General features: G+C 40.5%; 1 protein-coding gene and 1 long non-coding RNA gene across 5 annotated transcripts in view; one reads left to right on the plus strand and one right to left on the minus strand.

Annotated features, from left to right (window-relative positions):
- LOC132538203 (uncharacterized) overlaps positions 1 to 21,453 on the plus strand; it is a 481,696-nt gene that overhangs the window by 308,605 nt on the left and 151,638 nt on the right. The gene's annotated exons all lie outside the window — the stretch shown is intronic.
- Positions 1 to 21,453, minus strand: part of LOC132541919 (hemolymph trypsin inhibitor B-like) — an 85,865-nt gene that overhangs the window by 16,778 nt on the left and 47,634 nt on the right. Inside the window, exons 1-2 of one of the 4 annotated variants that reach the window (XR_009553030.1) lie at positions 11,365 to 11,507; positions 8,714 to 8,805 (exon numbers count right to left, since the gene is read on the minus strand). Coding sequence is in view for 1 of the 4 variants with exons in the window: in XM_060203482.1 (XP_060059465.1) it covers positions 11,365 to 11,440 (76 nt within the window). In the remaining 3 variants the exon portion in view is untranslated. Of the gene's footprint in view, positions 1 to 8,713; positions 8,806 to 8,906; positions 9,006 to 11,364; positions 11,508 to 21,453 lie in introns of those variants that run through there. The other 3 variants (XR_009553032.1, XR_009553033.1, XM_060203482.1) reach the window with 3 other exon arrangements.

Genomic DNA, 21,453 nt, shown 5'->3' on the forward strand with positions numbered 1-21,453 from the left:
AGTATTTGAATTCTCATGTTACTCCATGCATTCTCATTAGAGCTGTCTCTCATATACCAGAATATCTCAAGTAGTTAAGAGAAAATGATTTATTATTTATTAGTGATTTAATAATATTTGGTAAGATTGTGGTATGAGAGGTACAGTTTCATACAGTTCCCACCACCAGAGTTCTGTACCCCATCTGCACCATTGGAAGGCTCCCTATAGTTTATCCTTCTAGGAGTATGGGCCAAAGATCTCTATGGGATGCAGAAGATGGGAGGTTTGGCTTCTCCACTAGACAAGGGCAATGACATCATGATCCATACCCTTAGCTAGTTTCTAAAGAAAAATGTTTTTGTAATTTAAAAAGTGTTATGGACTTGAAGACTATGACCATTCATTATTCTTAAATAGAATATGTAAAACAGTGTAGAAGGACTCAAGTATATCTCATAGAGTCATTTTTTAAAAAAAAATTAAGAAAGGAGACATTAACAAAACCATAGAATAGGAGGGGTAAAACTCCACACAATTCCCACCACCTGATCTCCATATCCCATCCCCTCCCAATAGCATTCCCATTCTCTATCCCTCTGGGAGTATGGACCCAGGGTCGTTGTGGGGTACAGAAAGTGGAAGGTCTGGATTCTGTAATTGCTTCCCCCCTGAACATGGGCATTGACTGGTCAATCCATACTCCCAGTCTGCCTCTGTCTTTCCCTAGTAGGGTGGGTCTCTGGGGAAGTGGGGTTCCAGGATATATTTGGTGGGGTTGTCAGCCATAGAGTCTGGTCAGCATCATGCTGGCATCCAGATCCTGGTGGCCGAAGAGAGAGCTAACATACAAAGCCAAACAAGTTGTTGAACAGTCATGGACCTAAAGGCTGGAATGGTGCAGATGAAGTGTTGGGGGGTAGTCACTGCAGACTCTTGTGTACTTCTGCTTTCAGGTATATATTTTTCCCTGGTTTATGGACACATGCGAACATCTGCTCTATCTCAGGGGACCTGGACTATATCTAGGTTTGGGGACTTTATTAGGAAGTGGACCACCTGGAATGGAATTAGAGAATACTATGAAAGGAAAGGTCTAACCTGAGTGATGAAGCTGAAGGGTTGTCATTCCACACCTGAAGTCTCCGGACACAGTCTGAAGTGAAGCATGCTGGGGTGGTACTCGTTGCTTTGATTAGGCTGCGATCGGTGGATATGATATTATTTTATATGAATGAGAGAAGCATGCAGGAAAGTGGGCCCCACCCTAAGGTTCCAGGACTGGGGGAAATATAGGCTCTATAGTGGAAATGAGAGGTTCCTGCTGTCTTAGGGTTCAATAAAACAATGGATAGTTATTTTGATTAGTAATGTCACCAGTTCTCTAGTCTCCAATAATTACACAATATCTTTCTTTCCTTAATCCTATATGAATCTTAATTTTTAAAAAAATGTGGTAGGCTACATGGCTATATAGTGAGCCTACTTCATCATGAGGTTGTGTTTGCATCCAGGAGCTCGTGACCATAAGTGACTCATTTAATCTGTCTTGCCCAAATGTTCTCAACTCTAAATTTAGATAAAGCATGCTGGTTTAGAATGCTTTCCAGAACTGACACAAGTTGTAAATAAATATGAATATCTGTCATATTATATAGATAGACACAGAACTTGAAATTAGTTGTAGTATTTAGTACTGTATGATTTTTCCCTTCACATTTCAAGTTTTTTTATTTGAATGATTAAATAGAAAATATATGAAGCTTAAATTAATAGGGTAATAATTAATGAATTAAGAGTTTTTATATTATGAAATCAGAATATTCAGCAGGGTCAAGTGTTCTATAGCATCATGCCATGCACAAACAACCTATTCAGTAATTACACTGCCCAGTTTTGCTTATGCAGTGACAGTTCTAGCTCTCCCTCTGGAAAATCCTTACAGTTGTAGATCAGAGGCTTGAAAATGAATCCTAGTGCGCTGTAATATATGGGCTCAACCATCGTCACCACACCAAGTTACTTAGAGTAACTTTGAAAAACAATTATTGGGGGTTCAGTGGTTTACAGCAAACAATAAATACACTTGTTGGTACATGTGTACAATTTCTCAATTTTCTGCAAAAACACTCTAATCTCACATCTGGTCTTTTAAATTTATTTTTTCCTTTTTGTTGCCCTTGTCATTGTTGTTATTATTGTTGCTGTTATTGCTGTCATTGTTGTTGGATAGGACAGAGAGAAGTCAAGAAAGGAGGGGAAGACAGAGAGGGTGAGAGAAAGAAAGACACCTGCTGACCTGCTTTACCACCTGTGAAGTGAACCCCCTGCAGGTGAAGAGCCAGGAGCTTCAACCAGGATCCTTAAGCCAGCCCTTGCGCTTCACACCATGTGCATTTACCCTACTGCACCACTACCTGGATCCCACTCACATCTGGTCTTACTCAACTATTGTTCACCAGGACCTGAAAGCCCTCACCCCAGAATCTGTTATTTTGGTGTACTAAGCCCAATCAGTCAAATTTTGCTTTGAATTTCCCCTTTTGTTCTTATTTCTTAACTTTTGTCTGAGTGAGATCATCCACTACTAATCCTTCTCTATCTGGTTGAATTTACTTACCATGATTCCTTCAAGCTCTGCCTAAGATGATGTAAAGAAAGTGAATTCATTTTTCAAAGCTGAGTAGTATTCCACTGTGTATATATACCATACTTTCTCAGTCACACATCTGTTGTTGGACACCTGGGTTGCTTTCAAATTTTGGCTATTACTGAGTGTGCTTTACAAATATACACAGATCATAAGAGAAAAGTGTGTTTGATTCCATTAAAGTAACTTTTGTAGATGTTTGTTTATATTTTTTCAGATTTTGGCAGAGAGAGGAGAGAAACAGACAGACAGAAAATACAGCAAGTTTCTTTCCATGCTATGGAGGCTATGTCCAACCCTGGCCAGGCACATGGCAGGGCAGTGCACTATCCATGTGAGCTATTCTGTCAGCAACTTGGAGCAGAACACCTTGAAATATATGAATGTCTTGTTAATTTTCAAAAGAGTGGTTGATCACTAGATTCTGTATCCACTGATAAGAATGTCTTCATATAACCATTATGTTATCTCCACAGTCCCTTTAAGGTTCTTATCCTGCCCTTTCTGAACTGAGCTTGGAAGGTCTGATTTTTTTTCCAGAGACACCCATCTCACCCATGATTCTTCCTTCCACAGTGGCTCTAGTCTCACTTTCCTATCCAAAGAGGAAAATACAGGTATGTTTGAATGTTACCATACGCCGCCCTGTCACAACCACGAGAGAGACTGACAAAGTCATCTCCTCTGGACCTGTATTCAGACTTCAAAGAAGCTGGGCAGAAAGACGGGAATGGGTCGACGCATTCTCCCCCCGTTATTGCTACAAACAATTATACTGTCACAATTGATTAATAATGCTTTGGCAGTGCCTGGTGGGAATGGAGAGTCAGAAGCACCCCCCTCTCCCTTACACAGGAGCATATTTGAAAGTTACATTATGAAAGTGGAGAAGGTGGGTCAACATAGACGAACAAAACAAGTCATGTTATGACTTGCCCCTCATAGAAACAATACAGTGATTGAGACCTCCCAGGTACAAGTTGACATATTGAAACAAAAAAAGATTAATAGTTAAACTGTACCAGACCTAGATGAGCAGTGGTCCACGACTAGGCAAAGATCTGTATGCCCCCATAGAAGATTAATGGTAGAGATAGCCCTCAGCAAAAGTCTAAAACAATTCTGGGTATGACCTCCCCTGGGAACAGAATGATACAAAGTATTTTACCCATTCTTTACAGTTATAGAGGAATAACATGTAGCTTGCCAAAGCCACAAGACTATTGTTACTTCTTTATGAGCTGGTTGCTTAGGCAACCTGAATGTAACCTGAAAAAAGTATAAAAGCTAATGCAGTTTCACTATTAAAATGAGTCCAGATTCACCCTCCAATAGAGTGTGGTGTCTATCTGTTCTCCCTCGCCGACTCCTGACCCACCTGGGAGGTTGCCTTCAAGACCCCAACCCTCCTGCTGCTCATCCACTGAGTGGTCCGCGGCATTACCCCTTATATTAGTAGGAGAGAGAGAGATAAAACTTCTCCAAGGGCTTTATTTTCCCACCAGGGCTATCAATAAGACTCAGTCCCTCACAATTCTAACATTCCTGGAGGTTATTTTCCTCTTTCTTTTTCTATAATGGTGCTGAAATACAGAGAGATAGAGAACAGAGGAAGAGAGAGAATAGACACAGCATTGTTTTACATCTTATGGAAATCCCCTCCTGCAGGTGGAAACTGGGGCTTGAACTCAGATCCTCAGCATCATCATTTGTGTGCTCTACTGAATGAGCCACAATGTAACCCCCTAAAATATCTCTAGCCTACTTTATATTTCCTTCTTACCTTAGGAATTGAGTGCTTTACCTATAGTGTTAGATAGGAGAAGAAAGAACCAGACATCACTCTGGTACATGTGCTGCCAGGGATTGAACTCAGGACGTCATGCTTGAGAGCCCAATCCATTTGTGCCACCTCGCAGACAACTTGTTAGTTTATTCTTGATACAAGTAGTTTTCCATTGTGGAACTGTGTATTTGATCTCCATACTTCAGTTTAGAAAAAGAAAGTGGTCATACATGGGTTTCTGGCTGTTTGCTTGGCGTACTTTAGCGGTGGCTGGGGTCTTTTAATCTTGAAGGTTCATTCTGATTCTCTCTACTTCCCCACAGTCAGCTCTTGATGATGTGTTCTCCAGTTTGGAGCTTTCAGTGTGAGTACCCTGCATGAGTGCTCACATATTTTATGATCATCATTTCTCAGTATTCACCAGACTCTTGTTTTTACTTCCTTTGTTTATTATATTTATTGATAGGGTAGAGACAGCCAGATGTCAAGAGGGAAGGGTGTGATAGAGAAGGTGAGAGACAGAGAGATACTTCCTGTCCTGCTTCATCACTCATGAAGCTTTCCTCGTGAACGTGACGACTAGGAGCTCCTGCTCACTGTAACATGTGTGTTCAGGAGTCGGGCAGTAGAGCAGCAGGTTAAGTGCATATGGCGCAAAGCACAAGGACTGGAGGAAGGATCCCTATTTGAGCTCCAGCTCCCCAGTTGCTGGGGATTTGCTTCACAGGTGGCGAAGAAGGTCAGCTGGTGTCTGTCTTTGTCTCCCCCTCTCTGTCTTCCCCTCCTCTCTCCATTTCTCTCTGTCCTATCCAACAACGACGACATCAATAATGACAATAATAACTAAAACAAGGGTAAGAAAAGGGAATATTGTTTTCACTTCCAAAGGAACAATGTTTTCATGTCTGTTTGAATCCATCATGAAATCTGGAGAATATACGAACCAGAGATTTGCATTATCTAACCAGAGATTATAAGAACACAGAGTTTAGAAAGCCTGTGTTGGATAAAAGGAAGACATAGAAATAAGATCCAGGGATGCTTCAGAATATTACTATGTAGATCTGACACTGTGAAAATAGAGAAGGAATGAATTGTGTAAGAAACACATGCTTTCAGGAAAGTTCTGTGTAGACCATTAACTTTCCATAAGAAAAGAAAGTCTTTTATCTGACAGGAATAAGCCTTGTCTAAACTGTCAGCCATTAAAGTTGTCTGAGTGGAAGCAGCCTCAGAAAACCCACCTTAAGGGGTTAGATAGCATAATGATTATGCAAAGAGACTCTCATGCCTGAGGATCTAAAGTCCCAGGATCAGTCTCCCACACCACCATAAGCCAGAGCTGAGCACTGCTCTAGTTTAAAAACAAAACAAAGCAAAACCCCTCCTTGATGTAAACAGCAAGGTGAATCCAGAGTAGAGGCAGCTGAGGCTATCAGTCAATTTTTGAGTCCTCCCTTCCTTTCTTCTTCTCTTTCTCCCTTCCCTCCCTTCCTCTACTCACCCTCTGTTTTTTCATCTATCTCTTCCTTCCTTTCTCCAAAACTGAGACATCATGTTCATCGTAGTTTAAAACCTTAACACTGAAAAGCAATTCTGTGGTCTCCACTTTCCTCCACGTTATGCCTTCTATTAGACTAATTAAAAATAAGCACCTACTGAGTAGTTTCTGAATGTGGTTTTTTTTGGTCAAAATAAGAGAGATGTGTTTAAGCTAAGATTTCTGCATTAATGAACAAAAATAATGTAAATATAAAATTTCAAAAAGGATAGACTGCAAAAATCTTTGATTGATTCCTATAAGACATTCAGGGAATTTCATGGGAAAGAGAGGTAAGCATGGATTTGGTTGGTCATCATAGGGGTGGTGGAAAAGGACTTTAATAAATAATGCAGTGTTTTTCAAGGTATGTGTGATTCTATTGCCATGGAGTCAACTTTTACATAGCTTTTTGAATTTTTATTTATAAAATGGTAATATTGACACAACCATAGGAAAAAAGGCTTACAATTCCAGACAGTTACCACCACCAGAAATCAGTATCCCGTCCCCTCTTTTGATAGCTTCCTTTGGTTGTTTGGATCCAGGATCATTATGGGGTGCAGAAGGTGGAAGGTCTGGCTTCTGAAACTGCTTCCCTGATGAACATGGGCATTGCAGGTCTATCCATATTCCCAGCCTGTCATACTTTTAGAAAAAGAAGGAAAGAAAGAAAAGAAAGGAAAGAGAGAGAAAGAGAGAGAGAACAAGAGAAGACTAGGGTATACCCTATCACTTGTAGAGCTTCCCCTGGTGTCATGATGATCTCTTATGTGATGTCAGTGCTCAATTCGGGGTTTTTACTCAAGGAAAACTCTGCTATGACAATTGATCTATCTCATGCTACTTACAGATATTTAAATTGAACATGACTATAGCATTTTCATTTCTTCATTCATTCCACTGTCTTCTCTGGTTCCTGGTGTTTTATTGTCATTTTGTTTTGTTTTGTTTTCATTTCACCAGACACCAGAAATCCTTTCCTTCTCCAGGGTTGATCTTTCCATTACCAAACCTAAGGATTAAAAACTTACTCTTGAAAGCTGGATCAGATTTCTAGCACTTTTTCCAGCCATGACATCATTTCCTCAGATAATAACCATGGCCCACCTCCATATCAGACAACAGGCTCAGGCAAAAACTAATGAAGTCATGGGCCCTCTGAAATATACCTGAAATAGACCTACAAGCTATATCCAAAATGAAGACCCCAAATCTTCATTAGCAATATTCCAGCCTTTACGTTCATGATTAATCAACAATTTGTATGGCTTTATATGTTAATCTTTTTCAGCCATCAGATTCCAGATGCTACCATCTGGAATGATGCCAACCAAACTTCCCTGGACAGATGATCGCACCGATGTGTCCTGGAGCTCCACTCCCTCAGAGCCCTGCCCCGCTAGGGAAAGAGAGAGACAGGCTGGGAGTATAGATTGACCTGTTAATGCCCATGTTCAGAGGGGAAGCAATTACAGAAGTCAGACCTTTCACCTTCTGCACCTCATAATGACCCTGGGCCCATACTCCCATGGGGTTAAAGAATAAGAAAGCTATCAGTGGAGGTGATAGCATGTGGAGCTCTGGTGATGGGAATTGTACCCATCTTATCCTATGGTCTTGTCAGTGTTTCCATTTTATAAATAAATAAAGCAGTGTTGCAGGTGTCTCTCTGTCTCTCTTTCCATATATCATTCCCTTCCCTCTAAACTTATGGCTCTCTCTATCCCATAAATAATAAAGATTAAAATATATAAAAAGGATAATGGTTGGTCCATGTCTACAATATTAGGGGAACTGTGATTTCTTACAGTACGGAAAGTGAGAATTCAGAACTCTGGTGGTGGGAACAGTGTGGAAGTAAATCCCTGTTGGCATATAATTTTGTAAATCAATAGTAAATCACTAATAAAATTAAAAAGGTGACATGATATTTAAGTGAATTGTTCATTCACAAATGCTTTTATTTTTATAAAGTAGTTCCCAGACCACTTAGTGGTGAGCGAATTTTCCACAGATATGCATGCATGCTGCTTCACTCTCAAAGTTGTTGGCATTGCCTTTGCAACCTCCATAGGTAAATGTGAGACATTTAGATTTTCTGTTTTCGTAATACCATCGAAGCTTCATGGCTTGACAAGATCCAAAAATTGGGCGAAGGAAGCAAATCTGTGACTCAGCTCCTAATCAAAGAAATAAGATGAGAGAGACCAAACCCAAATATTCCCCTTGTAGGCACTACATTCCCATATTTACCACCCACATTGTCATAGTTACTGTAGGACATATACTCTTAGTGCAATGAAGAATGGTTTTGAATTTGAAAACAGCGTCCTGACTTGAATCAGTTGTTTTCTTTCTGTGTGCTTTGAACAAATGAACCACATAGTGACACCTAGTTTCTTTCACTAGAAAACGTTAGTAAAGTACCCACATTTGAGCTTAATGGCTGAAAACAAACACTGATAGCAATGGTAAATGGAAAAGCATCAATAAACAGTAGCAGCTCAGTCTTTCCCTTCTAAATTAAAAATATTTGGGAGATAAGAACCCTATAATGATGATTCTGTAGTCAATATGCCTAGCACTGAGCATCAGTATTGGTTAGCAGTGAAAAAAAATGCCATATACAATGAGACATATCTAAAATAGACATCCTAGCTCCTTTCTACCATATTCTCATCTGCTCTATTTATATTTTTTATTCCTTTTTATTAAACATTTAGTGCTGCTTAATATCTTACTTCCTTTCACTCACCAATTGCAGATGCCACTATGATTCCATACTGATCTCTCTGTGCACATGACCTCACCAACATGTCTCAGAATCTCATTTTCCAAATCCCTACCCTGTTAGGGAAAGGTGGAAACAGGCTGAGAGTATGGCTCAACCTGCCAGCTTCTATGCCTAGTGAAGCAATTACAGAATCCGGATCCCCTTTCTTCTGCACCTTAAAAATATATAAGTCCATACTCCCAGAGTGGAACTTGATAGAGGGATCTGAGCCAGAGTGCTCTGATTCACAAATTCACCTGGACTTGAAATGCCTGTTACCAGAAGTCTTTGTTTTTATACCATCATTGGTAAGGAAGTGATTCTAGAAAACACCAGAAGAAGTCAGGCATTTTTTTTTATTTGCACAGAGAAAAGAGGAAAATGGACACTCAGAAATAGTGATAGGCGACTTACTAAGACTATGAAGGCAAGGACATAAAAGTGAATAAAATGAACAAAAATATATAGTTACAGATGATAGATGATAGATACATAGGTGACAGATGATAGATCATAACTAGATGGTGATAGATTATAGATGGATGGTGATAGATGACAGGTTGATAAGTAATGATAGACAGATGATAAATAGATGATAGGTAGATAGGTAATGATGATAGGTAGATAGACAGACAGACAGATGATAGACAGTTCATATCTTTGACCTTGGGAGATTTATTGCAGTTTCTGTTGGAGGAGGATAGAGATAGAGAACTCTTCTGAGGGAACAGTGTAAAATATAAACCTACTACAATATAAATTTGAAATATCACTAACAAAATCATTAAAAGCCAGTAATAAATGTTAAAACAAAAACAAAAAATGAATTCATTATAGAGGGTCAGTTAGTGGTGTTATATCTCCTAGAGTCCACAATTACAGTGCACAAGGAACCAGGTCCAAGCCCATACCCCAATTGCAGAGGGGAAGCTTCATGAGTAGTGAAGCAGTGTTACAACTTTCTCTCTCTTCATCTATCTTCCCCTTCACTCTCAGTTCTCGGTCTCTATCCATAATAAGAAAATAAGTGAGAATGATTGAGCTGCATTATATTTAGAACTCAACTTCTACAGACAATAGACCAATAAAGTACATAAAACAAAGATAGAAGCACAGAGTCTAGTTTTACTCTCACAGCATTAGGAGTCATTTCAATTCATCAGATATATTTGTGGCTCATAGGCTAAAGAAACATGTAAACACAAACAAATTGTGGCCTAATCATGAACCTAAAGGGTGGAATAATTCAGATGAAGAGTTGGGGGGTGTCTCTGTTTTGTAGATATTCAGTAGTCCTATTTTAGTTATATTCCAAAAGGCCCATAACTACACAATTTTTTTAGCCTGACATCTGTTATTAAAGTATATCCAAGTTATTGCCTGGGGAGATGATGCCATGGCTGCAAAAAGGACTAGAAAGCTGGATTATGGAACTATGCTAACATGATGCCAACAGGACTTCTTTGGCCAGTGGACCACACCAATATGTCCGGGAGCCCTGCTTCCCCAGAGCCCCATCCCACAAGGGAAAGAGAACGACAGGCTAGGATTATGGATCGACCTACCAGTGCCCATATTTACAGGGGAAGCAATTACAGAAGCCAGACCTTCCATCTTCTGCTTCCCATAGTGTCCCTCGCTCCATACTCCCAGAGGGATAAAGAATAGAAAAGCCATCACAGAAGGGGATGAGATACAGAGTTTTGGTGGTGGGAACTGTGTCTTATCATATGGTTTTTGTGTTTTCTTTTTACAGATAAAAACTAAAAAAAACTCAAAAAACATCACAGAAAAAAAAAGAAACGTAAATCAAAACCCCTGTTTTTTGTTAATTTCATCTTCAAGTAGAAAAGAAAAGACAGATACTATAAAATAATAAAAAAAACTTTAGTGGGATGGGGAGGTCATAGTATTATACAAAGAAGCTTTTATGCCTGCGGTTTTGAGTTCCCAAATTCAATCCCCAGCACCACTATAAGACTGAGATAATCAGGGCTCTGATCTGTGTTTCTATCTTTTATCTCTCACTCTCTTTCTCTAAATATATGTATTAATAGCTATAGATATGTATGTATATATAATTTAAAAGTACTAATTAATAAGGTTTCACTGAATAAGGTAGGTTGCTGATCTGGGCTGGTATTTCTGTCAAGCAAGGTGAGCATGAAAACTGAGACAAATTTAGAAAGCAAGAGTTTAGTTAAATTAGACCTACTTATAAAAACAGGCTGTCTTTTAAATCATTTCCAGATATTATCACTAATATGTCAATTAGCAGACTTGTTCTCTGTATGCATGAACATATATAAATATAAAGATTCTTACCAAAACAGGTACTTCTGACCTTCCCAATATCCCTATAAACCTTAGACCAGTACTTCTCAGAGGTTCCTGCATTTTTCAGTAAAAGAACCAACACCCCCTAGTTATCTGAACTATTCCAGCCTTTAGGGTCATGATTAGGCCACAATTTGTTTGTGTTTCCATGTTTCTTTAGCCTCATCCCTCCTATGAGCCCAAATATATCTGATGAATTGAAATGACTCCTAATGCTGTGAGAGTAGAACTAGACCTGTGCTTCTATCTCCCCAGCCCTCCTCCCAGGTTACACTTTCTGTTCCCATATTACGTACCACGTACTCCTGCTTCAGCCTGAAGTCCTTGGTATATAATGAGAAGTAGAACTGGGAGATGGATCCAGAGCTTCATGGTACAAACTAGTAAGCAGTACAACAAGGTGCTGGTATTTTATAGAAAATGGGTCCAGATGAAGCAAGCTGGCTACACACCCTGTCCGCTTACCCTTGACTGCTGACATTCACAAGGCTGATAGGACTTCTGGAACAGAGTGTGCAGTCAAAGCATAGCTTTGCCTTCCTCTTCTATACTTACCTGATCTGATCCTATCCAAGGTCACTTTACTACACTTTGAAAAAACTGTTTTTTTTTTTAAGGGTTCTGGAGCTTCTTCAGATTGGTTGACTACTTTGACCAATCTCTCTGATAGTGCTGCATAGACTTTGGTTTTTATTTTTTTCTCCTGTGAGAATAGTCTGGTTTGGTTTTTCTTAGTTTACTTTATCTGTTTTTCTTTCTTCTCTCTATGTCTTGAGTTGATGTCTGATAGCTGCATTCTGTAATTGTTTTTTATTTGTTTAGGAAGGCAGGGATGTTTTGTGCAGCATGTTTGGAATAAGTTAATCTGTAGATTGATTTTTAGGGTTATTTTTCTTTTTTATTTATTATTATTTTTTATTTAAGAAAGGATTAATTAACAAAAACATAGGGAAGTGTTGTTAAAATTTCGGAGGCTCTTGCCGGGCCGGCTAGCTTCACGGGCGGGTAACAGAGATGCGGAGACAGTGGCTGGGCAGGGAAGCTGTATTTCTTTATTCAGGAACAACGATTCATAAGCTAAGACAAACTAATCACCAAACAGAACTCTGCTGTCTCTTTGCTGTGGCACAAGCACTCTCCCTCACTGTGGAACTCAGGAACCATCTCTTACTCTGGAACTCAGAAACCCTCGAACTCAGGAACTCAGGAACTCTGACACTCTCGAACTCTCGGACTCAGGAACTCAGGAACTCTAGGACTCAGGAACTCAGGAACTCTCCAACTCTGGCACTCTCTCTTACTCTGAAACCCTGAAACTCTCGAACTCAGGAACCCTCTCCCGGGGTTCCTTGGGGCGGGGCCAAGCAGGCCTGCCAAATTAACAGGACTCATCCAATTGTCTTGGTGGGGGGAGGGCTAGGACAAACCAATGTAAAGCATACGACAATTCCCCCTTTTCTTTTTAACTAAATGAGGGGCCCATATCTGAAAAAAAAAACATTTCTTGCCTCTGGGGGACCACTTGCCTCGACGGGCAATAGTATGGGGGCGGAGAACAGTCTAGGGTCCCAAAGGCAGCTGGCTGCAACTTACTTACTATGAAACAAAACTTGTTATTAGCATATCTACTGCACGATCTAACATTTCTAATAGAAAAGGAATTTGAGACTTTTACATATCAACAATGTCTTTTAACCTTTTGTTACACCCATTCAAGATGGAGACACACCCTAGGTGTGGGCTGGAGAGGAAACCTCAGACATGAGAATATTTAGCATAGCCATAGTGCGATCTACCATTTCTAATAGAGAAGGTAGTGTTTTACATATCAACAAGTCTATTTAACCTTTTGTTTAGACCAACTTAGTTAAAATATATTGATTGTTAACTAATTTTTACCTTAGACTTTAAGTTAATTTTATCTTTATGAGAATTACGTTGAAAACCTTTTTCATTTAACTTTGACTAGTAAAAATTTAGCCTTAAAGCTACTGTTTACCAAACTTTAAACATACACATAAACATGGTCATTAATATACAAGGAGAGAAACCTTTGTTACAAAGACATGTCATTTTAAACACGAATTTAAATCTGTACTGTCTTAGTTGTTGGGGGGGGGTCACCATTCGGCGGTGGCTTCCCGCACAGCTTCATTCCCAAGCAGCTCTACTTCTAGGAATTGCAGGTTGCGATCTCTGCACAAGTCTCTGCGTACTCCAGCTTGTCTGTCTTCAGACTGGACCGGCAGCTGGAGATCTCGTGTGCCCAGTTTCGGCGGGGAGCCCGGGGGTCCGGAAGGCCCAGGATGGTTCCAGAATTCATAGAATATGAATATTATACAGCAAACCCTAACAAAGGGACTTTTCAAAGTTTACCCAATTACCAAATAATGTGATGATAACTATCCATTGTCTTTTTAACCCTAAGAAAGCAGGAACCTCACATCTCCACTATAAAGCCCCTACTTCCCCCAGTCCTGGAACCTTAGGATAGGGCCCACTTTCCAGCATGCCTCTCCCAATCCATATCAAATAATATTGCATGTGCCGATCACAACATAATCAACACAATGATTGCCACCTCAACATGCTTCACCTCAGACTGTGTCCAGAAACTTCACGTGTGGAATGACAACATTTCAGCTTCATTACTCGAGTGAGACCTTTCCTTTCATAGTATTCTCTAATTCCATCCCAGGTGGTTCACTTTCTAACAAAGTCCCAAAACCTAGATATAGAACAGGTTCTGTGAGAGAGAGAGAGAGCATATGTTCACACGTATCCATAAACTAGTGCAAAATATATACCTGAAAGCAAATGTACACTAGAGTTTGCAGTGAGTACCCCCCCTAACACTTCCTCTCCACTATTCCAACCTTTGGGTCCATGATTGCTCAACAATTTGTTTGGTTTTGTATATTAACTCTCTTTTCAGCCACCAGGTGCCAGATGCCATCAGGATACTGGCCAGGCTTCCCTGAACTGAAGACCCCACCAATGTGTCCTGGAGCTCTGCTTCCCCAGAGACCCACCCTACTAGGGAAAGAGAGAGGCAGACTGGGAGTATGGACCAACCAGTCAACGTCCATGTTCAGCAGGGAAGCAATTACAGAAACCACACTTTCCACCCTCTGCAACCCACAAAGAACCTGGTTCCATTCTCTCAGAGGTATAGAAAATGGGAAAGCTATCAGGGGATATGGAGATTGGGTGGTGGGAATTGTGTGGAGTTGTACCCCTCCTACCCTATGTTTTTGTTAATTAATCCCTTCTTAAATAAAAATAAATTAAAAAAAGAAATATATAAATGAATCGCTAATTTTCAAAAGAGTGATCACTAGATTCTACATCCACAATGTTTTCATATAACCATTATGTTATCTCCATGGTCCCTTTAAAGTTCTTAACCTGCCCTTTCTGAACTGAGCTTGGAAGGTTTGATTTTTTTCCAGAGACACCCATCTCACCCATGATTCCTCCCTCCACAGTGGTTCCAGTCTCACTCTCCTTTCCAAAGTGGAAAATACAGGTAGATTTGAATGTTACCCCTTGTATTAGTAAAAGAGATAGAAATTAAACTTCTCCAAGGGCTTTATTTTCTCACCAGGACTATCAATAAGACTCAGTCCCTCACAGTTCTTCCATTCCTGGAGGTTATTTTCCTCTTTCTTTTTCTATAATGGTGCTGAAATACAGAGAGATAGAGAACAGAGGAAGAGAGAGAGAATAGACACAGCATTGTTTTACACTTTATGTAAATCCCCTCCTGCAGGTGGAAACTGGGGCTTGAACTCAGATCCTCAGCATCATCATTTGTGTGCTCTACTGAATGAGCCACAATGTAACCCCCTAAAATATCTCTAGTCTACTTTATATTTCCTTCTTACCTTAGGAATTGAGTGCTTTATCTATAGTGTTAGGAGAAGAAAGAACCAGACATCACTCTGGTACATGTGCTGCCAGGGATTGAACTCAGGACGTCATGCTTGAGAGCCCAATGCTTTTATCCATTTGTGCCACCTCGCAGACAACTTGTTAGTTTATTCTTGATACAAGTAGTTTTCCATTGTGGAACTGTGTATTTGATCTCCATACTTCAGTTTAGATAAGAAAGTGGTGATACATGGGTTTCTGGCTGTTTGCTTGGCGTGCTTTAGCGGTGGCTGGGGTCTTTTAATCTTGAAGGTTCATTCTGATTCTCTCTACTTCCCCACACTCAGCTCTTGATGATGTGTTCTCCAGTTTGGAGCTTTCAGTGTGAGTACCCTGCATGAGTGCTCACATATTTTATGATCATCATTTCTCAGTATTCACCAGACTCTAGTTTTTACTTCCTTTTTTAAAGTAGTGATTCTTTTTAAAAATTTTTTATTATCTTTATTCATATGGTAGAAACAGCCAGAAGTCAAATGAAGGGGATGATGGAAAAGGAGAGAGATACCTGCTGCCCTGCATCACCACTTATGAAGCTTTACCCCTACAGTTGAGGGCCAGGGTTCAAACCCAGGTCCTTGAGCACTGTAACATGTGTGTTCAACTAGATGCACCACCACCAGGCCCCTTTTTTTCACTTCCAAAGGAACAATGTTTTCATGTCTGTTTGAATTCATCATGAAATTTGGGTCAATAAGATCACAGAGTTTAGAAAACCTGTGTTGGATAAAAGGAAGACATAGAAATAGGATCTAGAAATGCCTCAGAATATTACTATGTAGGTCTGACACTGTGAAAGTAGAGGGGAAGGAATGATTTTTTTTTTATTATCTTTATTTATTGGATAGAGACAGCCAGAAATTAAGAGGGAAAGGGGTGCTAGAGAGGGAGAGAGACAGAGAGACACCTGCAACGCTGTTTCACCACTTGTGAAGCTTTCTCCTTGCAGGTAGGGAACGGGGTCTTGAACTTGGGTCGTTGTGCACTGTAATGTGTGTGCTCAACCAGGTGCGCCACCACTCAGCCCTGGGAAGGAATGAATTGTGTATGAAACATATGCTTGCAGGAAAGTTCTGTGCAGACCGGTGGAGCATCAACTTTCCATAAGAAAAAGTCTTTTTTTTTCTGATTTAAAAAAAAAAATTTTTTAAAGAAAGAATTAACAAAACCATAGGGTAGGAGGGGTACAACTCCACACAATTCTCACCACCCAATCTCCATATCCCACCCCCTCCCCTGACAGCTTTCCCATTCTCTATCCCTCTGGGAGCATGGACTCAGGGTCATTGAGGGTTGCAGAAGGTAGAAGGTCTGGCTTCTGTAATTGCTTCCCCCCTGAACATGGGCGTTGACTGGTCGGTCCATACTCCCAGTATGCCTCTCTCTTTCCCTAGTATGGTGTGTTTCTGGGGAAGCTGAGCTCCAGAACACATTGGTGGGGTGTTCAATCCACGGAAGCCTGGCTAGCATCCTGATAGCATCTGGAACCTGGTGATTGAAAAGAGAGTTAACATACAAAGCCAAACAAATTGTTGAGCAATCATGGACCCAAAGGTTGGAATTGTGGAGAGGAAGTGTTAGGGAGGTACTCACTGCAAACTCTAGTGTACGTTTGCTTTCAGGTATATATTTTGCACTAGTTTATGGATACGTGTGAACATATGCTCTCTCTCTCTCTCACAGAAACTGGTGTATATCTAGGTTTTGGGACTTTGTTAGAAAGTGAACCACCTGATATGAAATTAGAGTGTACTATAAAAGGAAAGGTCTCACTCAAGTAATGAAGCTGAAGGGTTGTCATTCCACACGTGAAGTCTCTGGACACAGTCTGAGGTGAAGCATGTTGAGGTGGCAATCGTTGCGTTGGTTAGTTTGTGATCGGCGGATGCAATATTATTTGATATGGATTGGGAAAAGCATACGGGAACGTGGGCCCTATCCAAGGGTTCCAGGACTGGGGGAAGTAGGGGCTCTATAGTGGAGATGTGAGATTCCTGCTATCTTAGGGTTCAAAAAGACAATCGATAGTTAATGTTATCACATTATTTGGTAATTGGGTTAACTTTGAAAAGTCCTTTTGTTATGGTTTGCTGTACAGTACCCAGTATCTTGTATATTCACTACAGAGGAGATCCAAAAGGCTCACAAACATATGAAAAACTGCTCTAGGTCACTGATTGTCAGAGAAATGCAAATTAAGACAACACTAAGATACCACCTCACTACTGTAAGAATTGCATACATCAAAAAGGACAGCAGCAACAAATGCTGGAGAGGATGTGGGGACAGAGGAACCCTTTTACATTGCTGGTGGGAATGTAAATTGGTCCAGCCTCTGTGGAGAGCAGTCTGGAAAACTCTCAGAAGGCTAGACATGGACCTTCGATTTGATCCAGTAATTCCTCTCCTGGGGTTATACCCCTAGGACTCTATAACACCCAACCAAAAAGAGCTGTGTGTGTACTCCTATGTTCATAGCAGCACAATTCATAATAGCTAAAACCTGAAAGCAACCCAGGTGCCCAACAACAGGTGAGTGGCTGAGAAAGCTGTAGTATATATACACAATGGAATACTATGCAGCTATCAAGAACAATGAACCCACCTTCTCTGACCCATCTGGGACAGAGCTAGAAGGAATTATGTTAAGTGAGCTAAGTCAGAAAGATAAAGATGAGTATGGGATGATCCCACTCATCAACAGAAGTTGACTAAGAAGATCTGAAATGGAAACTAAAAGCAGGACCTGACCAAATTGTAAGTAAAAGCCCTGTGGTGAGGGGTAGACATGCAGCTTCCTCGGCCAGTGGGCGGTGGGAGTGGGTAGGAGGGATGGGTCACAGTCTTTTGGTGGTGGGAATGGTGTTTATGTACACTCCTAGCAAAATGTAGACATATAAATCACAAGTTAATTAATATGAGGGGGGAAAATCAATTGTATGTCTCAAAGTTTTTCAAAACACAAACTGAATCTTTTTAATATATAGGCTGTGTATTTGATATGCGGACTCTCTCAAAAGCCTAGACCAAGTAGATTAGAAAAGAAAGTCTTTTATCTCACAGCAATAGGCCTTGTCTAAACTGTCACCCTTTAAAGTTGGTTGAGTGGAAGCAGCCTCAGAAAACCCACCTTAAGGGGGTAGATCTCATAATGGTTATGCAAAGAGACTCTCATGCCTGAGGATTTAAAGTCCCAGGATCAATCCCCCACACCACCATGAGCCAGAGGTGAGCACTGCTCTAGTTTAAAAACCGAACAAAACAAAGCAAAAATCCACCCAGAGTAGAGGCAGCTGAGGCTATCAGTTAATTTGTGAGTCCTCCGTTTCTTCCTTCTTGTTCTCTTTCTCCCCTCCCTCCCTTCCTCTACTCACCCTCTGTTCTTTCATCTATCTCTTCTTCCCTTCCTCTCTCCAAAACTCAGAGATAATGTTCATCATATTGTAAAACGTTAACATTGAAAAGCAATTCTGACCAGGGAGAACAGAAGCAACCGGTGGCACAGCTATATACAAGATGCTGGGTATTATACCCCAAACCCTAACAAAGGGACTTTTCAAAGGTAACCCAATTACCAAATAGTGTGATGATAACAATAACAACCCATTGTCTTCTTGAACCCTAAGACAGCAGGAACCTCACATTTCCACTATAGAGCCTACATTTCCCCAGTCCTGGAACCTTAGGGTGGGGCCCACTTTCCTGCATGCTTACCTCAATTCATATCAAATAATATTGTATCTGCCAATCACAACCTAATCAACGCAACAAGTGCCACCCCAGCAGGCTTCACTTCAGACCGTGTCCAGAGACTTCAGGTGTGGAATGAAAATCCTTCAGCTTCATCACTCGGGTGAGACCTTTCCTTTCATAGTATTCTCTAATTCTACTCTTGGTGGTCCACTCCCCAGTAAAGTCCCCAAACCTAGATATAGTCCAGGTCCCCTGAGATAGAGCATATGTTCACACATGTCCATAAACCAGGGAAAAATATACACCTGAAAGCAGAAGTACACAAGAGTCTGCAGAGAGTACCCCCCAACACTTCATCTGCACTATTCCAGCCTTTAGGTCCATGATTGCTCAACAGTTTGTTTGGGTTTGTATGTTAACTCTTTTTTCAGCCACCAGGTTCCAGATGTCAGCATGATGCCAACCAGAATTCCCTGGACTGACGACCCCCCAATGTGTCCTGGAGCTCCTCTTCCCAAGAGACCCACCCTACTATGGAAAGGGAGAGGCAGACTGGGAGTGTGGCTCGACCAGTCAACGCCCATATTCAGTGGGGAAGCAATTACAGAAGCCACACCTTTCACCTTCTGCAACCCACAATGACCCTGGGTCCATGCTCCCAGAGGGATAGAGAATGGGAAAGCTATCAGGGGAGCGAATGGGATATGGAGATTGGGTGGTGGGAATTGTGTGGAGCTGTACTCCTCCTATCCTACAGTTTTGTTTTTGTTAATGTCTCCTTTCTTAAATAAATAAATTTTTAAAATAGGAAAAAATGGGGAAAAAAAAGAAAAGCAGTTCTGAGGTCTCTACTTTCCTCCATGTTATGGCTTCTACTAGCCTAATCAAAAAAAGCGCCTACTGAGTAGTTTTTGAATGTGGCGTTTTAGTCAAAATAAGAGAGATGTGGATAAGCTAGGATTTCTGCATTAATGAACAAAAATAATGCAAGTATTAAATTTAGAAAAAGGCAGACTGCCAAAGAGTTTTGATTAATTCCTATAGGATATTCATGGCATTTCATGGGAAAGAGAGTAAGCAAGGATTTGGCTGTCATTGTAGGGCTGGCGACAAAGGACTTTAATAAATAATGCAAAGTGTTTTTCAAGGTATTTGTGATTCTGTTGCCCTGGGTCAACTTTTGCATACTTTTTAAAAGAGAGAGAGAGAGAGAGAGAGAGAGAGAGAGATAAGACATAGGGTATGCCCTATCACTCATAGAGCGTCTCCTGGTGTCATGATGACATGATGATCTATTGTGATGCCAGTGCTCACTCCAGGGTTTTTACTCATGGTAAGTTCTGTCATGACAAGTGATACTTACATACTCCTGATACAGATATTTAAAGTAAGCATGACTATATTATTTTCATTTCCTCCTTCATTCCATTGTATTCTCTGGTTCCTGCTGCTGTTTGTTGTTATTTCAGTTTTTCACCAGGCACCAGAAATCCTTTCCTTCTCCAGGGTTGATCTTTCCATTACCCAACCTAAAGTTTAAAAATTTACTCTTTTCCCTCTAAAATCTTTATTCTCTTTTTGCGGTAGTAATTCATACTACCCGTGAATGATTGTCAACTTTCATTAACAGCTACCCCAGTGTGTTTGTACTACAAGGAAGAATATGACATTTAAGTATGTTGTCATGTTTACAAACTTTCAGGCATAAACATAAACTTTATAAAAATAGAGGTTGGATAGATTCGAGATACATATATGTACCTCTCACTCAGAAATGTCATTTATTTCCAATGAGTAGTTCTGATTCCATTGAACGTGGTATCCATATTAATAAAATCGTGGTCTGCATTTTAAAGCACATATTTCTTTAGTCATAAATTTATTGTCATTGCCACGGCAACCTCCATAGTAAAAACTCTCACATTCTGAAGTTTTCTTGTTGTAATACCATCGTTTGAAATTACCTTGACATTGACCGGTTTCCTTAGGAAGTAAGCACATAGCTGGGAAAACTTTGACCACTCCTAAAAAGAGAAAGTAGTTTGAGAGGCTAAATCCAACACATTCCTCTTGTAGCTATTACATGCCCATGGTTACCACCCGTATTTCATAGTTACTATAGGATAGAAATCTGGTGGTGAGCCACCCAAACAAAGAGACCACTTACAGAATGGGAGATCAAATATAGAAAGAGCTCACCAAGCTCAGCAACAACAAAAAAGACTCCATCCAAAAATAGAGAGATAGGGAGTCGGGCTATAGCGCAGCGGGTTAAGCGCAGGTGGCGCAAAGCACAAGGACCGGCATAAGGATCCCGGTTCGAACCCCAGCTCCCCACCTGCAGGAGAGTCGCTTCACAGGCGGTGAAGCAGGTCTGCAGGTGTCTATCTTTCTCTCCTCCTCTCTGTCTTTCCCTCCCCTCTCCATTTCTCTCTGTCCTATCCAACAACGACAACAACAATAATAACTACAAAAATAAAACAACAAGGGCAACAAAAGGGAATAAATAAATAAAATAAATATAAAAAAAACAAAAATAGAGAGATGATATGAACAGGATATTCAAAACAAAAGAGATTCAAAAGGCCATCAAACATATGAGCAAATGCCCCAAGTCATTGATTGTCAGAGAAATGCAAGTGAAGACAATGAGATACCACTTCACTCCTATAAGAATATCATGCATCAAGAAAGGTAGCAGCAACAAGTGCTAGAGAGGTTGTGGGGACAAAGGAACCCTCCAGCACTACTGGTGTGTA

Source organism: Erinaceus europaeus, chromosome 1 (genome assembly GCF_950295315.1).
Source record: "Erinaceus europaeus chromosome 1, mEriEur2.1, whole genome shotgun sequence".
Taxonomy (NCBI): Eukaryota; Metazoa; Chordata; class Mammalia; order Eulipotyphla; family Erinaceidae; genus Erinaceus; species Erinaceus europaeus.